The sequence below is a fragment of the Rhinolophus ferrumequinum genome, chromosome 5, assembly GCF_004115265.2.
Source record: "Rhinolophus ferrumequinum isolate MPI-CBG mRhiFer1 chromosome 5, mRhiFer1_v1.p, whole genome shotgun sequence".
NCBI lineage: Eukaryota > Metazoa > Chordata > Mammalia > Chiroptera > Rhinolophidae > Rhinolophus > Rhinolophus ferrumequinum.
Window position 1 is genome coordinate 85115731 of NC_046288.1, and position 21214 is coordinate 85136944.

General features: G+C 48.4%; 1 protein-coding gene across 3 annotated transcripts in view; it reads right to left on the reverse strand.

The window, feature by feature from the left end:
* Positions 1-21214, reverse strand: part of AFAP1 (actin filament associated protein 1) — a 125986-nt gene that overhangs the window by 23957 nt on the left and 80815 nt on the right. For all 3 annotated transcript variants that reach the window (XM_033105959.1, XM_033105958.1, XM_033105960.1), the window contains exons 7-11: positions 20465-20560; positions 17755-17836; positions 14419-14568; positions 7129-7340; positions 3939-4084 (exon numbers count right to left, since the gene is read on the reverse strand). In XM_033105959.1, the coding sequence (XP_032961850.1) occupies positions 3939-4084; positions 7129-7340; positions 14419-14568; positions 17755-17836; positions 20465-20560 (686 nt within the window). The remainder of the gene's footprint in view (positions 1-3938; positions 4085-7128; positions 7341-14418; positions 14569-17754; positions 17837-20464; positions 20561-21214) is intronic.

Sequence of the window (21214 nt, forward strand, 5' to 3'; positions counted from 1 at the left end):
CTTCCTAATACTGTTCACCACGGAGCACATCGTCACGCGCTCACCATCTGTGTTGCCCACCAGAACACCGGCTGCAGGAGAACAGGCCCGGGGCAGCTCTGCTCGTTGCCCTAGGTCAGGTCAGTGTTTGGGACAATGGCTGGCCCACAAAAGGCGCCCAACAAATACGTGCCGAGGGAATGAATGCCTGAGTGGTTCACTCGTGAATTTAGGTGTGTTGTACGTAAAAAACCGAATGCTCAGAGAAGAAAAAAGCTTCTCCCAACTGGGTGAACTATACTAGTCTGGAATTTTTTTTTAAATCTTTTTTTTTTTTCAAATTTTATTTCTTCATGGGATCTTACCTTTCTATGGTAAGTAGGTGAATAAAAAAGAGAGTAAATGAAAAAAGGTGAGGGCGGTAGCAGGGACAGTGAAAACTGCCTCTCTCATCCTCCTAAGAGGTCTTGCAACAAAGCTAAGCTGATTTCTGATGGAAGAGGGAGCCAGAGGAAACGGGTTTTAAGGCTTAGTCTCCCTCCGCACTCCTGTTGGTCGCGGCCCAGGCAGCGGCTTTCCGGGCGCAGCGACTGCCCTCTGCTGGCGGAAGGCCGCTATGCACGTCCACACCGGCCTTAAGCGCATTCATTTACAAAAGAACTCGTGCTCTTTTCTTATAAAAAACGTATACGATTATTCTATATTTAAAATACATAAAAGTATGTAGGAAAAGGAAAACTAAAAGAAGGAAAGAAAAATTTAAATATTTAAGAGTTCTGTAATAACAGGAGATTTTTGATTTGTTTATAAATATGTATTTAAGGTTTTCTAACTTGAATGTCTCACCTGAGGCTATTTTGGGGTAAGACCATGTACATGTTTTGTTAGCGAGAGGCAGTAATGGAAAGAAGGCAAACCCCGCCGTGGCCGCTCCCGCCCATGTCCAGCGCCCACCACTGGTCGCACGGCTATGAGCTTGTCATGTGTCTCTTGCCCCCGGGCACACGGAGCCCCTCACAGCAGGGACAGCCTTGGGCTTGCTCCGTCCTTCAGCTCTCGGCCTTATGCCTGGCATTCACACTGCTACACAGATGCCAGGAAGGAGTGGGGACCACGAGTGGGCAGGACCGAAGCTTACCTGCATGGAATGGACACCAGCAGGATGCTTCTGACTCAGGGTCAGAAGAGCGAGAGGTCACAGACACACAGGACATCCTGGTGGGAAGAGACCTTAGCCGCATCTAGTCTACCCCTCACCTACAGAGAGGGATGTGGGCCCCCAACCCGTGTCCGGGACCTACAGTGAGTGGGGCCAAGACTAGGTCCCTCTCTTCTGCCTACTGCACTTTCTACAACAGGACTCTCAGCCAAATGGAAAAGCAGAAATAAGAGACCGCATGCCACTTGTTAAACCCAAATCGTAAGTCAGTCACTCATAGGAAATATTTGTATATTGTCATTCAAATACACATAAAATTCTGTCTCATAACCGCTGCAAATGCACAGTTCAGCAGCACTGAGGGCCTTCACGCTGTCGCGCCACCATGCCCGCCATCCATTTAGAGCTTGACCTTCCCAAACTGAAACTCGGACCCCAGGAAACACTAACTCCCCATCCCCCAGCCCCTGGCAGCCTCCATTCTACTGCCTCCTCTGTGCCTCACAGAAGTGGAATCACATAGTATTTATCTTCTCGTGCCTGGCTGATTTCACCGAGCATAATGCCCTCACGGCTCATCCATGTGCTATGGAGATACATTTTTACGTAATCTCCCGGGAATTCGGGTAAGGTGAGTCGAGACAGCAGCTTCCTATCAGTTTGTCTATTCCCCGCTCTGCTCATCGGATCCATCGCTTTTTATCAGCAGCAGTAGCACAGCTTTCTCATGGGCCTCCAACCCAGCACGGTTCTGGAGGAGTTTCAGGAGAAAACTTCGGAACGTTTCCCTTGCATCATATAATCTATATATTTCATTTAAAAATGGGCCTCGGGAAAATATGTTTCAACAGTTTACCATTATTAATATTGTAAATATTCCTAAATATACCACTTTTCCTGGGGGAACTTAAATGACTATTTTTTCTTTTAATGTCTTCTTCCAAAAATATATCATTGCTCTTTCTCCCTCAGACATAGCCAATGCACTGAGATTTTCCCTAATAACCTTGAAAAGATTCATAGCTGCCAATTTGCATAAAAGCAAAAAAGGAATTTAATCTTAGAATATTTATTACACTGGCAAGCTACCATATTTTATGTTTTGAACACTTTCCTTGTTAAATCTCTTCTTAAGTTTTACAAGAATGTTTAGCTAGAAAACTGAAACATGAAAATGAAATTTATTGCTAACTGACATCTATAAAGATTTTAATGGGGTAGCAAAGATTCTTGCAGCCATATACTCATTACATGCTTATTTTTAATAAATAATTTTTCAATATTGCAATCCTCATTCCTTTCTCAGAAATGCAACCTTCCCACATTGGGTTTAGATTAATAGTCCACTCCTTTAGAAATGAGACGCCAGCCACGTTTAGGGAAACTGCTTTCATGCAGGGCTTCTCTTCAGTGGGGTTATCAGTTTGCTGATTATAGTTGGAGACATAGGTGGACTTAGGAGAGGCTTTTGGAAACCTCATAACTTCCAAATAACCAGTGAACAACCATAAACTTTTCTTTTATGTCACTCTAGACATGTAGATTTTGCAAAATTTGATTTATGGATATCACATGTCTTAAAAAGCCACTTTAAATGTGCTTTATTTAATGAATGATAACTTACCTGCATTTTGCTGATTAATGTTATTATGGAAAAATAATAACATACACAGAACACTCAGTATCGAACTATGTCATCCTGATTTTCACACAAAAGAACAGCAGTCAGAAGAGGTGGCTTATACTTTAGAAAACCTCTTGCATCACTGGAGGTTTTCTGGCCCAGTTGTCCAAGACTCATTCATTCTGCCAAGGCTATGACCCCCAGCAGGGGGGACTCGGAGGTCTGACTCCTAATACCAGCCAAAGGTATCTTTACTTACTTAGCTCCAGCATCTCCTGGCTGAGCATTAAATAAGTGTTCATTCGACAACTTTCAGAGAAAAAGTCATTTTAGTGCTTCATCAGGACATTTTAGGGGAGTCCAGCATTTTCTTTCACTGCAAGTGTGTGGGGGTGAAGGACACAGTGATGACAGCATGTGTGGTCTGACGAGTGTGCCGAGTTACCCGCCGTGGCCTTTGCACCATTGACGCAAGTGGCACAACAGTGAAGAAGGAAAACCATTTCTTCGTATTATTAGGAAAATAGTTTCGACCTCTTGGACTGCGTCTGTGGACCACACTTTGAGAACTGCAGCTATAATTATCTTTGCCATCAATGTGTTAAAAAAATAAAAATCATGATTCAAAAGAATGAGTTGTATGCAACAGCTGGTTTAAAAAAAACAAAAATCACAATTAAAATTTTAAAAGTCCATGAGTGATGGCTTTGAAACCTCTGTCCTCATTACACAATATGAAGAATCATTTCTGCTTCGTAGGACTGTTCCCCTGACACCAGGGTCAGCAAACGCCAGCCCACAGGCCACAGCCAGCCCACTGCCTGTGGTTGCAAATAAAGTTTTATTAGAACACAGTCACGCCCACTCATTTATGTATTGTCTGTGGCTGCCACGGCAGAGCTGAGTGGTCACAACAGGGAATATTTGGCCCGCAAAGCCAAAACTATTTACTGTCTTGCCTTTTACAGAAAAAGTTTGCCAACCCTTCTTCTAATAGGAAACGTGGAGGGTTAAAATGACAAAGAATTCACCAAAGTTTAGATTAATATAATACAACAGGGAGAGTTTTTAGTTGTTTTTCCTCCTGAGGCTACAGACGCACATAAAAAGTAAAAAAATGAGGGAAAACATGAAGCTGTTTAATTCAGTGCCAAGTGACATGGCGACGGATCTCACCAGAAGGTCTGCTTGGCCGTCTGGATGACATTTGCAGACATCTCCACATCTATGTAGTCGTAGTGCAGGGCCCCGGGGTCTGTCGAGGACCCCGTCTCAGCCAGCAAAATTCCGATCCATCTGCCCATGTCTTCAGAAGAAGAAGCCTGTTCCGGTAAAGGGGAAAGTGCATTTTATTTAAGTCATGCTAAAGAGTTTTAACATTTTCATAAATATGTCCACAGAGACCACAGAATTGGAAAGAAGGTGAGACGTGAGGAGTAGGAAAGAGACGGAAGGTGCAGTTATTGCCCGAGTCATAGGATCCACGCCGAATTCACACTAAGCCTTAACGCAGGAGGTTCCAGAATGACCCAACCCAAGGAAATACAAATCTGAGGGCCTAACAGTGCCTTCCAATTATTTGGGGGCAAGGCACTAGGGTGTAAGACACGGAAATGAATGTGATTAGTTAAATCTCAGCTAAAGGAAGTTGTTTAGGAAGCCTCATTAATTTGGCAACAAAATCAGGCCAGAAAAAGCAGCCCCTGCAATGTGGCCGACCCAGCCTGGAAAGCACCGTCGGGCCAACGCCCTGCTGGCCTCAGACTCTGCTGACGGGCTGCCCTTGCTGCGGCATCCTAAACGGGCCTGAAATGGCAATTTTATTTCCCTTGATTAGATGGTATAAAACACTAACTTACTTGTATATCAGTGCGTTTATATAGGTGTAATAATGATTCACAATCATTGGGCTGTTTTGTGTGTGCTATTTTTTAAGATGTTTGAAATGTTCCCCAACCCCTGACTTTGAACTGAACCCCTAACTGGCAAATCTGAAATACATCTTTAAGATTTGGTTCATTAGGGCGGCCGGATGGCTCAGTTGGTTAGCGCGCGAGCTCTCAACAACTGGGTCGCCAGTTCGAGTCCCACATGGGCCAGTGAGCTGCGCCCTCCACAACGAGATAGAAGACAAGCTACCACTGAGCTACTGGAGGGGCAGCCGAACAGCTCAGTCGGTTGGAGCGAGCTCTCCACAACAAGGTTGCCGGTTCAATTCCCGCATGGGATGGTGGGCTGCACCCCCTGCAATTAAAGATTGAAAACGGCAACTGGACTTAGAGCTGAGCTACACCCTCCACAACTAGATTGAAAGACAATGACTTGCAGCTGATGGGCCCTGGAGAAACACTGTTCCCCGATATTCCCCAATAATAATAATAATAAAAAAATTTCATTCATCAAAGTTTTAAATCGTTCTTGTTAGGCGACTTAGAAAATCAATTTTATTACATTTATAGTGGTATATGAAATGTCTAAATAAATTTGATTAATCAAATGTGTAAATAATGTTTAAAGTTTAGGGGACACTGAGCTAGCAAATGTGTGAGTTAAGTGAATGTCAAAGAAAAAATACATACAAATAAAAATGGTTTCAGAACTCATTGCTAATGGTGGAACGCTGTGTGTGTGTGTGTGTTTGATGTAATGACTAGAATACAGAAGAGGGTATGGGAACACGACCCCTCTCTTTCAAGGACTTGGAACCTGCACCTGCAGTGCTTGGGGCGAAGGCAGGACAGGTGAGCGTCTCCCCAGGCCCTCACATCTCTGCCCCCACTTCCTGGATTTCTCCATCTAAGAATCCAGCCCAGCCTCCCTCAGACTGCAGGCGCGACTCCCCACTCTTCCTTCCTGCACACCCAGCGTGTGCCAATTCATGCCTTCTTGTCCTGCACCCTCTCTCAGATCTGCTGCCAAAGCTCTCAGATGAGCCCGGCATTGTTTTCCATCAAGAATATAGTTTCCTCATTTACGTTTCCAGCTTTCTTCCACTGCCATCCACCCTGCTGTTTTCACCCTGCAGAAACGCTTACCAAGCACACCAACTGTAGCCAACACGCATGTTTTACAGACACATCAAGAAGCCGAGAGAAGAAAAGATTTGGTTGTGATCAAAGCCCATGACAGAACGAGGCCTGGGACCCAGACATCCTGCCTCCAGCCAGGCCTGGCCTCCTCTCTGTGAAATCATACGCTGCAGAGTCAGCAGGTGGGGCAGCAGGCAGGACTCGGGAGCTGTTATCTCCAACTACTGGGCCCTGAGCCTTGTGGGAAGGAGAGCTAGACTGTTCATCTTCTTTTGCCCCCACCGAAAAAGAAGTTTCCATGAACATCATCTCGGAAACAAACTCTCATCTCCTGTCAAGACCTCCGGCTGGCCTGTCTGGGCCCCCGCGTCTCATCGTCACAGCCGGGCTCCTTCCTCCCCTCATCAGCATTGCTCCAGTCAGCTAGAATTTGGCTCTACGTCTGATTAATGAGAACACACATCGCCATTCCACCGAACCTAATAGACCTCGTTCTATGGACCAGATAGCATAAATACGTTCACAGGTTCTCTGGAAATTCTACCACCTGATACTTGTGTAAACATGGATACACGCATCTCTGTGTATCTCTGCGTCTCAATCACAACAATGCTGAGTGGGAAAAAGACAAAGGGGCAAAGGTCTGAACTAATATTGGGTGGAAAATAATAATATAAGAGAAGAAAAATAAAAATTAAAACTTTTAAAAATGAAAGTTTTAATTCTGTTGAGAAATTCGTTTTAATTGCATTTTCTGCTTTAGTGAATCCATTCTAGAGCAGCAGCCAAATGAATAAAATGCATGCAAAGCCAAGGGCTCCTGAAAAACCAAAGGTCTTCTTTTGGTTTCCATGTAATCTGGCTCACTGGCCATTGTCTGTAACGCAATGGGTTGTCCAAAAACACCTACCTGTTCACCTGTAAAGCACTCAAGAACATTCTGAAGGGCGAGTTAAAGGAAACACCACCACTTCAAAGGCAAACCATCATTAAGGAGAAAAAATTCTACTGAAAATTTTAAAACAAGTTGCTTGAAAAAACGTAACCCACAGTATGGATTGCCTTTAATTTCCACGCTAACACATTCAGAGAGGACATGAAACAAGGAGCTAACGAGGCAGACAAGTCGGATGTGCACATCTTAGTAGAAAAGGGCGCAGTGCTGTTTGTCCTGCCAACGCCCCTCAGAGAGAGGACGTGACACAGGAAGAAAAGCAGAGACGAACAAGATGGGCAAAGTGAGATAACAGGCTGTGAATGAGACACGGCACTGCCAGAACAGTGCGATGCTGAGCTGACAGGGTCGGCGCTGGCTTCTGGCGGGAAGATGGCCCTACCTCCAGCACAGCCACCTCCTGCCCGTTGCGAAGCAGTCGGAACGTCAGGGGGTGTTTGGAGTCCAGGCCAGGGATCACCTCGCAGCCACGGAGAGGAATGGAGACGATGTGGGTCTTCAGATCGGCCCTGTCCTTGTGGAAAACAAGCTTGTTATCCTTGACCCTGCACCAGCGCTCCCGCCAGCGGCTGTTGGAGAGCACATTCAGGTAGCCTGCGAGGGGACAAAAGGAAAACTGTCAGCCTCCAGGACAAGACGGGGCGTAGGTGAAGACAGGTTAAAGAATCCAGGATGGTAACATGCATAGAACAAATCCCGCACACATTTTTAAACGCAGATCCATGTAAATAAGAGCGGTCACTGTCATAGGAGCAATTTCAAACAAGCAAGCCCAGGGGCTTCACAAGACAGCGCATATGAGAAGCCCCTAATGGAACGTGGTGGTAACGCATGCTAAGAACCGGCCACCAGACGGCTGAGGTTTCTGTGGAATCTGGAGTCCGCCTGGAGGATGGGAAAAGTCACTAAGCATCAGTGTTTGGATGGCGAGAAGGAAATGAGGACATGATGGCCGGCTTCAATTAGCTGAAGGGACATATGGAGAAGGAGTTAGAATAGCTACAAACGACACAACTAGGGCAAAAGTTATAGGAAGGCAGATTTTGGCTTAACATGAGAAAAAAACTATTGAAAATGAAAGCTTTCCAAGAAACGGAGGGCTTGGGGGGGTGGTAAGTTCCTCAGCACTGGACGTATTCCAGCAAATGATGGAAACGCCTCGGCATGAGACTCCGACCCAGAGGCCAAGACGTCCTCAGTGACCCGCATCTTCCGCTGGTTTGAGGGTTCCATCTGACTGCTGGAGCCTGCCCAGATGCCACCTAAATGCTTGAGCCGGAATGTACGTGGGATTCTGCCATTCATGTCACTATACTGCACAAAACCTTCAGTATATCGCAGACATGGGGACGTACATGCAGAAATACACATATAGATCTATGTCTCCACATGAGATAAAGTTAGAGGAAGAATCGTCCTTATTCTTGTAAAAGAAATCTCTTCAAATACCAAAAAACCTCATCGTTTTCATTTGTCACAAACATAAAATGTATTTTTCTAGACATAAGAAGGCATAGGAAGTGGATTTCACAGGGTAGCTGTGACTTCTCACCATTCCCTAATGCTAGTAAATTACTGCCCCCTTCCTTCAAGATTTAGGAAGTGAGTTAAATAGCATAGAAAATGCAGGTCGATAAGGAAGAAACAAAACAAGGATTCCTTAAGTCATCCAGCTACTCTCCCAATTCATACACGGGCATGTGCTCACACACGTGGCTCAAAAAACAAAACAAATCCTTTCTAATTCTGAGTTTTAAAAATGCCTTTGTTTCCTTTACGTTCCAGTCTTACACACCTTATTAGCAAAGGATAAATGCATAAAGGTACAAAGCCAAACCAGAACAAAAACCCCACATGTACAGCACAAGGCCCAGAATGATGCTTTCTGTGTCACATATAAGCATTTGCCCAGGGAATTAACTAGGGAAACACTTGGAAAGCTTGGATTTTCATCTGGCTACGTGTGACAACAGTCCTGCCAATGCGCCCTAACAGAAGAGCTTACTGCTTATCCTAGAACTGGCCTCCGTTTAGGGTGTGCGCCGCTGTATCTGTGAAATTACAGAGAAAGTGGAGGAGCGAGCCTGGGCCGAAATCCCTTGCAGGTCACACATGTGGGGACTGCAGAGGCGGGAGAAGCAGAGTTAAAGCCTGGGTGAGTGTCACGTTCAAGGCCACCCAGCAAAGCCTGACCAGAAGCTCTACTGAGAGTTAAAGACGGCAGATAAAGAACTGTCATTCTGACTACAGCCTTCACATTAGGATATTCATTCTGAAAAACACTGTTTGTAAATTACATCATTCTGATACACACAGTCACCTGTAATATCTGACCTAGTGCCTATGATTCGGGCACCCCAGGAGGAATGAATCACGCTGAAAGCCCGCTTTTCTGGACTTCCGTGCTGCATCCATCCTAAGTATTCTGTGAGCACGAACTACACGGTGGCCTAGAGACAAACGTGATGACATACGTAAAAAGAGCTGGGAGACATGGCACTGCTCTCGAGTGCCTTGCTCTGCTGGGGCCCGCAAGGTCAGCGCACGAGAATGGTTGTCACAAGCCAGCCCTAGGCCCCGGGCTCAGGCAGATGCTGCCAGAGGCGCCTCCATGCCGTCTGCAGGGGCTGGGCGGCCAGGAGCTCCTCACAGGGAGGCATTACTACTGGCCTGGGGGGAGGGGAACGCAAGAAACGAAGATGTGAAACATCCAGGGACCGGGTGATGGCAAACCTCGGACCCTTTGTAGGACGCTCGCTGGCCTGCATGCAGGAGGGCGCGGAATCACGACGGGACGTGAGACGCTACCATGTTCTCTGAGGGACTGGAGCAGAAGGCCTGGTGGTGGATCTGCCTCCTCAGTAACAGTGGCGACATTCCTTTCCATCCCCCAAGGACTTCCCGATCTTAGAATTCACCACGTGATGCCCTCGATGCCCTCAGCAGTTACTGAGGGCGGCCCCGCTACCCAAGTGGGCGACACATTCCTGAAAAGGGGAAGGTTGTCGCATGATAGCTTCTCCCCTGCATGATAGCTTCTCCCCTGACCGAGTCTAACCAAAAGTCACCAAGTGCTGTGAATCTCCTGACATTTGAATCACAAAAGGGAAGATTCCACTGGACAGATTCCCATCTGATGTAGAGCATGACTTCATATAAAAATCACCATATTTTAACGCCTCCCTCAGATGTGCTTACAGTTCCCCAAAGGGAAAAGCGAAAAGAGAATCATCACTCTGGATTCCTAAACAGTCGACTCCACGGCAACTGCCCACATGTGGCAGGGCCCCTGGCCCAGCACTGCGCCCGGCTCTGCTCAGATGGAAGCCGTGGCCTACCATTCCTACTTTCTGGGTCAGGAAGGTGATGACAAGGGAGAGGCCACACAGGGAAATGCACACAACCCCAGGGCAAACCCGGAGTGAGGGGAGGTCCCTGTGTCTCCTAACACTGTTGGAACCCATGACTATTTCGGCTGACGCACACAGCCACCACCAGGTGGTGACAAAGCGCAGCCAGGCCCAGCCCACTGGCTCTTCCAGAAAGCACTCAGGCTGACTAGGATCACAGGCTCCCCAGGTCATTTCGATAAACTGGAAAATAAGGCAGTTGCACTTATTTTAGATCCTACTTCTCATGTTTTGGTGGGATGTTGTATCGTAACAATTTTGGAGTTTCAGTTTGATTTTTTGAGATTACGTTTGCTCTGAATTCTAAAGAAAGAACTGTAAGGTTTCTTGCAAAGCCACGGCAAGAGTACACAAGGTTTCATTAGAACTGGGCTGAGATTAAACAAGCAGAAACACAGGAGCAGGGGGCAGACACCAAAGTTCCAGCGTTCAGTTGCTGGGATATCTGGCGTCTCCGGGCTCAGTCAGGGTGACTCTCAAATGCAAACAGCTGCAGAAGGGCAGGCAGGGGCCAAGTGCCCACTGACTCCTCCTCTTTAGAAGAGGAAACTGCCACCTGCAGGGCAGGCGACTGGGCTTTGAGAGGACATTCATCCCAGTGTAACTGCTGGCTTTATCTTAGCAAATCGGTTTACAATCAGCTGAGGGGACCTGGCCCTGGGAAAGGGGTCCCAGCAGCAGCAGAGGGTGCTGTGGGGGAGGGGTACCACACGTCGATGTTGCCAACAGCTGGTCCTGGTCCTGCCCACACCGAAACACCTCTAATAGGCACACGTGCCAAGACACTCCTATGCCAACACCTAACATGGTGACACACTAAGAATGCTTTCCTCCCCCTCGATTAAGTGTCACCTGATCTGTTATTATGATAGGAAGTGAGAAGCGTGTAACTTTCCTGTCTGTCCACTAAAAAGCCCTAATGTTGAAGACTTCCCAAAGTCACAGAACATTAGAGCTAGAATCGACCTGAGAAATATCCAGTGAGTCCTTCAACCCAGCTCAGGTTATCCTGACTCCATCTGAGCAGCCGGGGATCTTTCCGTCCTCTCAGCTTCCATATTTCTTATTACCTATGCCCCTCACCTGGCATTGCCCTTATGTTGCCTTGAATATGTCTGGAACGCTTAGTTTTTTAAAAAGCACATCGGGTAAATAAATGGATGATAGTGGCAACCATTTACTGAGCATAAATTATAAGGCAGGCACTGAGCTTAGTGATTCATACATTTTATCTTCAATTCCTATGAAAACAAAGTAGTTTAAGTATCAAGCCCATTACGCAGATAAAGAACCTGAGGCTCAGAAAGGTTATGCCATTTGCTTAAGGCAACTCATTCAATCAGCAGGTGTTTGCTGAACTGCTGCTACACCTGCAGGCTCCACGTGAGCTGCTGGGGACACCACGGGTGAGCAACGCAATCTGCATCTTAATCCAGTAACACAGGAGAAAAAGTTGGAAAATTAAGTTTAAGACAAGATTGTTCGAGGCCCTGAAATGAGCAGCAAAGAGCTTTTTTCCTTTGAAAGCACGATACGATCAGTCTGTTTCCAACTTCATCTGGTGGCCGGTCAAGGGGCGTGTGTGCTGCTGGTGCAAACAACAGACAGCACTGGGGACAGGGAGGAGAGGAAGAGTGACATGCACGCCCTGATAACCACAGCTGTGTTTATCAAGTGACAATAATTCCGGGACTCAGAAGCGCCGGAGAGAGACCAATGGAAGCTGGTTCTCTGCTTAGGGGTCTGTGCTGGCCTCAGATGCCTCATCCAAGTGGCTGTGAGCAGAGCTGACCCGGCTGATGCTGAAGGCCTCACTCCACAGGCCCAGGACAGGCGTGAGGCGTGGGGGGGGGGGGGGGCGGAAGTGGCCAAGGGGCTGGCTGCACTGCCGGTGGCCCTGTGGCGCTCGCTCCCCATCCCTCACAGCTGGAGCATCTGCGGAACACCATCTCCCACTGCACCCCCGTATGTTCACTGTGTGCCAGAGGCCCCGAGGCCCAGGCCGCACCCCACAGAAGAGCTGGGATGAACACAGCTCCTGGGGCTCCCAGGCGCCCTTCCGCCCACCCTCTTGGCACTTCCTGTCCCTGCTGCACAAGAACGGCAGCTGCAGGGGCTCTGCCGGCCGGGTGGGTGTCATGGCCGCAGTCCGGCTCCTTCTCTGCCCGAAACTCTGCAGCTGTACTCGAATCACTGAAAATGGTCGTTTCCCCTTTATTTCTCTAGACCCCTGCCATGCCCCTGCCCCAGCAAGGAACGAGATGACAATTTTAAAATCTGCGGCAGAGGATGTTCTCTTCGCAGAGACAAAAGCTGTCCACTCAGCATGTGACAGAACCCACAGAGTGTAATGACAGGCCGTGGACACACCACCCTGCTCGGAGGGAGCAGCTGTTTCCCAGGAAACGCCCGACAGCAGGACTTCCTGCGGTGTCTGGTCACCAACAAAGTGAAGCCGTTTAAGAGGACAGAGGGGGCACGTTTGGGGGACACTAAGGGACATGGGGAAGGCGTGGGCCATGGGGACTCGGCAGAGTTGGGCCGGCGGGCCTGGCTCTGCCCCAGCAGGCCGTGGGCTCGGACAAGCCCCACAAGCTTGCAGAGTTCCCGTTTGTAACGAGCGTCTGGACCACCGCCTCCGAGCCGCCTTCCATGTGAACGCTTTTCAAGAAAGGATTTCTATTTCCTCCACTGACCTAGAATGTAGTCATTTGGGGTGGGTGACTCTCTCTTTCCATTTGTCACCCCTGACTCCTGCCTCCCCTACAGGGCAACGGCAAGCGGGGGACAAGCCCACGTGACCCGCGCTTTGTGCCGCTCGAGAAGAGGCCGGGAGCAGGGTGAGTGGGCTCCTTGTGCCCTCCTGTGCCCTCCCCTTCAAACCCTGTCCCGGCGCGTTCAATGGCAGCAAGGCGGATTTAGGCGGGGACGGACGGCAGTGGGAAGAACGTCAGTCAGCCGCTGCCGTGACCCGGCTGCCATTTCGTTAGGACAAGTCCAGGGACCTCTGAACGCATGAGGCTCCTAGGCCCTCGGTCTCCTCTGGCGTCATCGTGCCTCGGGCCTCAACCCGCAGCGACCGCGTCAACAGGACCTGGGGTGACACTGCGCCGCGTCCACTCGAGGTCTATGTCGTGCCGTCTAGACCTCGGCTGTGAACGCCAGGAGGGAGCTGAAGCCCACCTGGCCTCCCCTCAGCCCTGACCTCCCCCCAGCACCGCAGCCCCCACGTCCCGGGCATCCTTTCAGCGTAAGCTCATACCATGGGACCCGGCATCCCTTCAACACGTTCATCTTCAGGTGCACGGCCCATCTGAGGAAGCACCTAAACGGCACAGCGTTGGGTACGCCCCAAATAAAACCCCATGCTTTGGGCGGAATGGATGCCCAATAAGAGAATCAGAGGTAAACAGAGCGACGCTACAAACAAAAGAAACTGGGATTTACAGGCAGAAAGCTGAACGTGCAGCTGTGAAATACAAGGAAACCAAATATCCCTCATTCGGCTCCTAAGCTCCTTACAAGCGCTGCCGGGCTCTTCTGACCTGGTTGCTTAGGAAACACGACTTTCGCAAAATCTCACTTGTCCATGCGGCGGGCGTCACTGCCTCCCGTTTCCCCTCCCACTAGTGACCAGTTAGTTCCGCGTTTATCTCCGTGATCACTCGCTTCGGGCCCCTTTTGTTCCCAGACTGGACGCGCTGGGAGGGCGGGGACTGTCTTGGTCACCACCACACGCCACGCGCTCACACAGTCCTGACAAACAGCAGCTGCCCCGCAACTACCGAGGAAAGAATGGGGAGGGAGATGGTCAGTTAGACTGGAATAACTGTCCAGTCTAACTGGGTTGGAAACTGGAATTTGAGAAATGGAGCATGACAGCAAAATGTGGTTTTACTACTTTAGCCCCAGGGAAGAACTGGTTTCCATCCCATAAATGTCTGGCCCTCCTTTATACCCCCTGCAGCGCGGGCCAGCGGCCTGTGCATACATTCCAGTTCAAAAACGCTGAAAAGGAATTTGGGAGAACTTCACGGGATCAAAGAGAGACTTTGTTTTTCATCTTGAGGGAACCTCAGCGATCATCTCAAACCCCTGCAAAGTCTTTTATTAAAAACAGTAGAAATGTAAAACACTTCCCGCAAATTCAAATGACAGGCCTGATCCAAAAGAGCCCAAATGAATGAGACTGAGCCGGACGCGGAACAGGGCAGTTCCCGGGGAGAGGAACGCCGCGCACACGGGGTAAATCCGCGTCTTACCGCAGGTCGGGACGTCTTCCTCAGCTGAGGAGGTCTGCTCGTCTGTTGACGGCTTTTTCTTCCCTAGACCGATGATCTTGGTGATTTTCTTTCCAGTGACTTTTGATACTGTGCCCTTGCCCTCTGATTTGGAACTTTTTTTCCTCTTAACTGTGAAGAATAACAATGACAACAAAAATCATATTTTCTTTATAGACTTTAATTGGAGAAATATCAAAATAAACCCTAAGACATAGCTAAGTTTCTTTCACCCAAGTTTACTTACTGAGCACCTGCTATGTGCCAGCTATTGGGGACACGGGTTAATATCATCGGAGTATCTATCCACTGAGCCTAGTGACAGAGCCATTACACATGATGAAACTTAAACGTGTGCCGTGCTCGTTGGGGACAGTCAAAGCTTCCATGTGAATTAGTACCAGGTCCTCGACTCCCTTCACCGACATCAATCACAGTGGCAGTAGGATGTTTTCTATCCCACAAAAACTCACGCTGCATTAATTTATTAAATATTGGGGACTGTCACCTTGAGAGAAGAAACAAGTTTTACAGTCATTCCCTGTGGCTTTGGCCACATGGCGTCCGGATTGTTTCCATGTTCAATGGAGCGTCTAACGTTTAGGAGAAACTGTGCGAGTTCAGGATTTTTTCTGTGGCCAGCAATTTGTCTGAGTCACGACATGGCTGGGATAAAGGGACCTTTACTGACACCCCTCAGCTGCAAATCGGTTAAGTATGAGAAGCAAGGATAAAAGCTAAGAGAGATGGTCAGGATGTGTGGAAACTCAACTTCCTTCAGGAGTGTCTACTACACACAAAGCACCATGCCAGGCGAGAGAATGTTTGAACCAAGGTCACCTTTACAAAGCACAGAAGGCTGCTCCTGTTTTTAAAAAAGGAGGATTTTAGATATAGATTTATTCCCTTACATGTACACCCAGAGACATTCATCCTGTATAACTTAATTTTACACAGGGATGCGGGGGTGGGGGAGGGAGACAGTCAACAAGGAAAGAGACAAACCGAAGCAACATCTGCACCTCAACATCGAGGCAGGCACCCGGAGATTGTAGGTTAGTCGACTTCAGGGCAAAACTCAAACACAGCTTTCCTGCCTTTGATTACACACCCTATGCCCTGCGGACGACAGATAATACCTTCCACTGGGTAACTTCCGATGGAGAGGACTAAAATTATATGCAGACATGACAGGGTTAGAAAATCACACGGGCAAAAGCAGAGACCATGACCTTTTGGAGTGAACCTTGTAATATCACAATCGTCCAGATGATCTGGGTTCCAAGAGTCTTAATGGCCTGGGTTGCTATTTGGTGTAAGGTGACTTTTTCAGACCTGGGAGATGCCTGTTCCGTGCTAGTGACAGGGTGCAGGTTAGCGGGCTGGGCAGTCGCTCACTCGGGAAACCAAGGTCCAAGCAGAGCGCCTGTCCCTGCTACCCAAGACCCACCTCTCCTCTCAGCCCACAAACTGTGAGGAAATTATGTGCAGAACACATCTGAGAAAGCAGTTGTATGCAGAATATATAAAGAACTCAGCCGTCAAGAAGAAGAACTAATGACCCAATAAAAATATGCGCAAAAGATTTGAATAGGCATTTTACCAAAGGTAAAAACCAGGATGGCAAATAAGCCCATTAAAACATGGTCAGTGTTGTTAGTCATTAGGGAAATGCAAGCTAAAGCCACAATTACATACCACTACACACCTATTCAATGGTCAACATAAAAAGAATGACACAAAACAAAAACGGCAACACCAAGGCTGGTGAGGACGAACATGACCGAGGAATCCCACTCGAGGCATTTCACCATGAGAAATGAAAATGCGTTCATGCAAAATCCTGACAGTGAGTGTCTACAACAGCTTAACTCACAACAGCTCAGAACTGTGAACACCCGTGAGCTGGTGAAGGACGAGCTCACTGGCACATCCACACACTGCCGTGCGGCTCAGCCACACAGGAGCCGACTGCCGAGCACGCGACAACAGCGACGCGTCTCAAATGCATTACGCGACGCCAACGAAGCCAGGCCCCCAAGGCTACAGCACGATTCCACTCACAGGACATTCTGGTAAAGGGCAGAGAACAGATCAGCGGTGGCCAGGGGCAGGGGAGAGGCGGAGGGGGAGGTGACACAAAGGGAGAAGGGAATGTTTGGGGATGAAAGAAATGGTCCACGTCTTGATTGTGGCTACAGTTACAGGCCAGTGAGTGTTCATCAAAACCCAAAGAACCGTATGCCCCAAAGGGTGAATTTTACTGTACGTAACGTATACCTCCATAAAGAGACTCCAAAAACAGAATTCAGCATTTGCACACCCATGTTCCTAGCAGTATTATTCACAGTAGCCAAAAGGTGGACACAACCCAAGTGTCCATCAGCTGATGAAGGATGTCAGAATGTGGTCCATCCACACCATGGACTGGTCTTCAGCCTTAAAAAGGAAGTGAATTCTGACACCTGCTACAACACGGATGAAGCTAGAGGACATTAGGCCCAGGAAATCAGCCAGACACCCAAGGACGAATACCGTGATTCCACTTGATGAGGTCCCTAGGAGTCAAATTCATACAGACAGAAAGACTGGTGGGCGCCCGGGGCTGGGGAGAGGAGTAGGGAGCTCGTGTTTTTGGGGGGACAGAGTTTCAGTTTGGGGAGATGACAAAGCTCTGGAGATGACGGTGGTGACGGCTGCACGACATCATGAACGTACTTAATGCCACCGACCTGAACACCGAAAAATGGTTCAGATGGTAAATTTTAGGTTATGTGTATTTTACCACAATTGGGGAAAAAAACAAACTTTTTAATGAAGGTAAAATACATTTCAGAAAATCTTTTTTAAAAAGACTTCAGAAATCTGCGAGTCTGGCCTCCTCATTTTAAAGGTGGGGAAACTGAGGCTCGTCCTCAGAGAGAAACCTTGCTCAAGATCAGGCGAAGGCAGCGATAGGACAGGCTGTGGGTTCCGGTCTCTTTCAGTGAAAGTCAGTTCCCCGAGCCAGACGCCAGCGGGTCCCCACTGCAGATTCGTCTCTGGCCTCAATCAAGTGAGGAAATAACCCGCTGCGAATAAATTAAAAAAAAAACGCAGGGCACCTAGGAAAACAGTAGGTAAAACCTAGGCCAACATTCTGTCGGTTGGCAACTGAAGGGGTTTGCTCTGGATTTCTAATACAGGATGATGACATCTGCGTGACTGAATCACCAAGGAGATTTTTCACATCCTCAGAGTTCACAGAACCGGCCGTGGTGCTTCAGATTTTGGTTTTTTGTTTTCAGTTTATGCATTTTTGGCACAAGCAGAACTCACCTTGTTCTTTCCCATTACATGCAGTGATTCCGTTTTCTATGGCTCCCTCCCCATCTGAGCTTGGTCTCTCTGAGGACAGTTTCTGGGAGGATAAGAAGGATTAAGTTATCTCACAGTGGTCACACCGGCCAAGTGATGCATCAAAAGTTATCTCAAAGCTGAAAGAAAATGTGGGCCAAATTCACAACAATCCAGGATAGTTAGGGCTGAACTATAACACAGACTCTTTGCCTGGCTTGTTATCAAAAGCTTGAAAAACATCAAAAGGACAAAGAAGACACTCAGAGGTTATACAAACACCCGCTATAGTACCATGCCTATTCCTTCAAATCACTTTCTTACAAATAATTTTGAAAAAATATTAGGATCACAAAAAATATTCCCCCTTACCAAGGCATGTTACACTTCCAGAAAGAAATACTATACATGAGTCATTTAATTTCCTCTTGTCATTTACCAATAATTGGTCAAGTGTCAAGTATCTGCTTATAATAAAAATACTTAGACTGTGCACACAGACAGACAAGTTACTATTAAAACCACCACTGGGCACTGGAATACTTGCAATTACTTTAGGCCTTGTATCTGGATTTCAGGAGCATAGGTAGCACTGTAGGTTGGTGTGTGAAGAAGAGACATTGTTTACAGCTGGAATCCTTCCCTTCCCACCAAAGAGCCTGTGGTGGGGTCACAGTGGGGGACATGAGCCCCAAAATGCCCCTCCTCAGACACCCTGCGTTACATCCCAGGGCCACAGAGACTGGCCAGCAGGGAGACAAACGAAGTACCCGGGAAATGCCAGGACCGGGGAGCACACGTGCTCCACTCAGTGGGGAGGTCCGAGCAACGCTGGCGAGGACGGCAGGCAGTGGTTGCAGGCCCACAGCGGTGCTGGGAAGAGCCACGGTGAGAGCACTGGTGGCGTTCACCGAGAAGCCAGGATGGACCAAGTCCCAGTGACAGTGACTGAAAGGCAGTGCTGCCCACTTCTCGGCGGGGAAGTGCTCCTGGGAACCAGGTCAACAGGTGTGGCCAGGCCCAGCACAGACTCAGGAACCCAGATAAGTGAGAGACGACTGCCAGTCCCATGGGGGGGAAGGGGAACTCTGGTGCACTGAGGACGGGAACTGAACGCCCGGCAGCCTTTCTGGAAAGCAATTTGCTTAGCAACGTGAATCAGAATCTTTCCAGAAAAATTCTATGCTTTGGTCTAGTAATCCAGCTTCTAGGAGTTGATTCTCCGGTAACAGAGAAGCAGCCAAGACTTACTCAAAAGACGCCAGGTTGCTTTAAATGACCAATAATAGGCCTAATTTGGCCAGGGGTGTAGGGGGATATAAATGATAGTAGAGTCACACACATTTGATATTATTCAGCTGATGAAAATACAAAAATGTATTACTTGTTATAAGCTTTCAAAAACCTAGAAAATTGGTAATAATATAAAGTGGGAATAAAGCAGCATAAAAATTTTTATGCCATCAGATTATCCAAGAAACATGAAAAAACTGGTGTGGAGACGAGCTGCCTCCTCTGTAGGGTGGGCTCCTCTTTGTGTTTCTCTGAACTTTTTGGATTTTCTACAGCAAGCAAGGATTAGTTTTGTAATCAGGAAAAAAAGGAAACACGCCTGCAATATCAGGGTGAGGGTTGTGAGGTTAATTTTATGTGTCAACTTGAGGGTGTTTTTGGATGAGACGAACAGTTACATCAGTGAACTGAGTAAAGCAGATTGCCCTCCCTGGCGTGCTGGGTCTCACTAGCCAGTTGAAGGCCTGGCGAGAACAAAAAAACCAGCCTCCCGGATCAAGGCGGAATTCTCCCGCAGATGGCCTTCAGAATTCATCTGCTGGCCCACACTGCAGATTTTGGACTTGCCAGCCTCTCCAAATCACATAAGCCAATTCCTTATTATAAACCTTATACATAAATTCCTTATGTAAATCATATATACACAGACACACACATGCATACATATACCTACATATACATACACACATGCACACACACACCACCGTTGGTTCTGTTCCTCTGTAGAACTCTGACTAAAACAAGAATAAACAAAAAGGGGGCGGCTCAACGGGGAGGACACAGAAAGTTCCTGAGACACAGGCTGCCTACGGAACACTGCATGGCAGGAAGCCAGGAGCTCTACAGAAACGAAATCTTTGTTAAGTGTAGACAAATAAAGCACAATCAGAGAGAGCTGGGCGTGTGTCATGGCAGCGACGGGTTCATACATTTCTGGCAAGAGGGCTCACGCGTGCCCCACTGCCGCGTTCTCCCTGGGCCCTCTACAAGTGAAATGAGTAGAGCACAGAGGGACACGACAGTCTCCTGTCTGTCGGGAATCAGCCCTCGGGAAGGTACACGGATGATGCAGTGCCTGCTGTATTCCAAAAGCGCAGAGACCGGCATTCAGATTTCACTCCGCCGTGGACAGCGAGGTGGCCGTGAGCAAGGCCCTGACACCTCCAAGGCCATTTCCTCACCGCCAGCTGGGAATAATACAACCAACCGTGCAGCCTGGAAAATGACTGACGCCAGCTTCGGGAAGAGTGGGCACGTGAAAGGCACAGGAAGGGTTGCATTCTTTGTTCTTTCTTTTTCAACTAGAAGGCCTGGAATTCTCAGAGAATATTATCAAAACTTTGAGGGAGGCCTACCTCCTCTGTAAGGCTACTGTTCCCAGAAAGAATACGCCCCTTACCTTCTCCAGTTCTGCCTTGTGCACCGGGGAGCTGGATGGGGGCGGACACTCGGAATCCACGGGCCCACTGCCGCCGCTGTAGACTTCCTTGATCACCTGGAAGAAGTGCCGACAGTTTTGAGTATGTCCCAAAGCAGAGACGCTTGCAGGGGCCGAAGCTTGAGATGGACAGAGGCGTGGGGTGCGGCAGGAAAATCCGTGGGGTCCCAAGCACCTGGCGTTAAGTTCCAGGATGCCGGGCACTCATTTGTTCACTCACTCACGTATCCACTCCCCGAACATACACCCACTCCTGTGCTGACATGCGTTCTGGGCCAGAAGGGAACAATGTATAGGACAGGCCTGCTCTCAGGGGTTTCCACCCCAGTAAGATGAGCTACAGTAAACAATGCGTTATCACCGGGAAATGAAGGTAACCTAAGACCGCAGCAGGAAGTGCTACCGAGAATGAAGGTAGTCTTGAACAAACAGGCGTGGCTGATTTAGACCGAGGAGTCAACAGCGGCCTCACTGGGCTGACCTGCAAGCTGAATGGCCAGTAGGATCCGACATGTCGAGAGCCGTTGGAAAGCTATCGGCAGTCGGGGCAGCAGGTACAAAGGCCTGTGCTGGACGTGAAATGTTTAAGGACAATGCAGAGTGCCGTGTGGCAGGAGACGGGGTGGCCGAGGCCAGCAGGAGCCAGGTCACGTGGAGCCCTCAGGCCTGGCAAGGAGACCGCATTTTGTAAGAGCGCGATGAGGAAGTGGG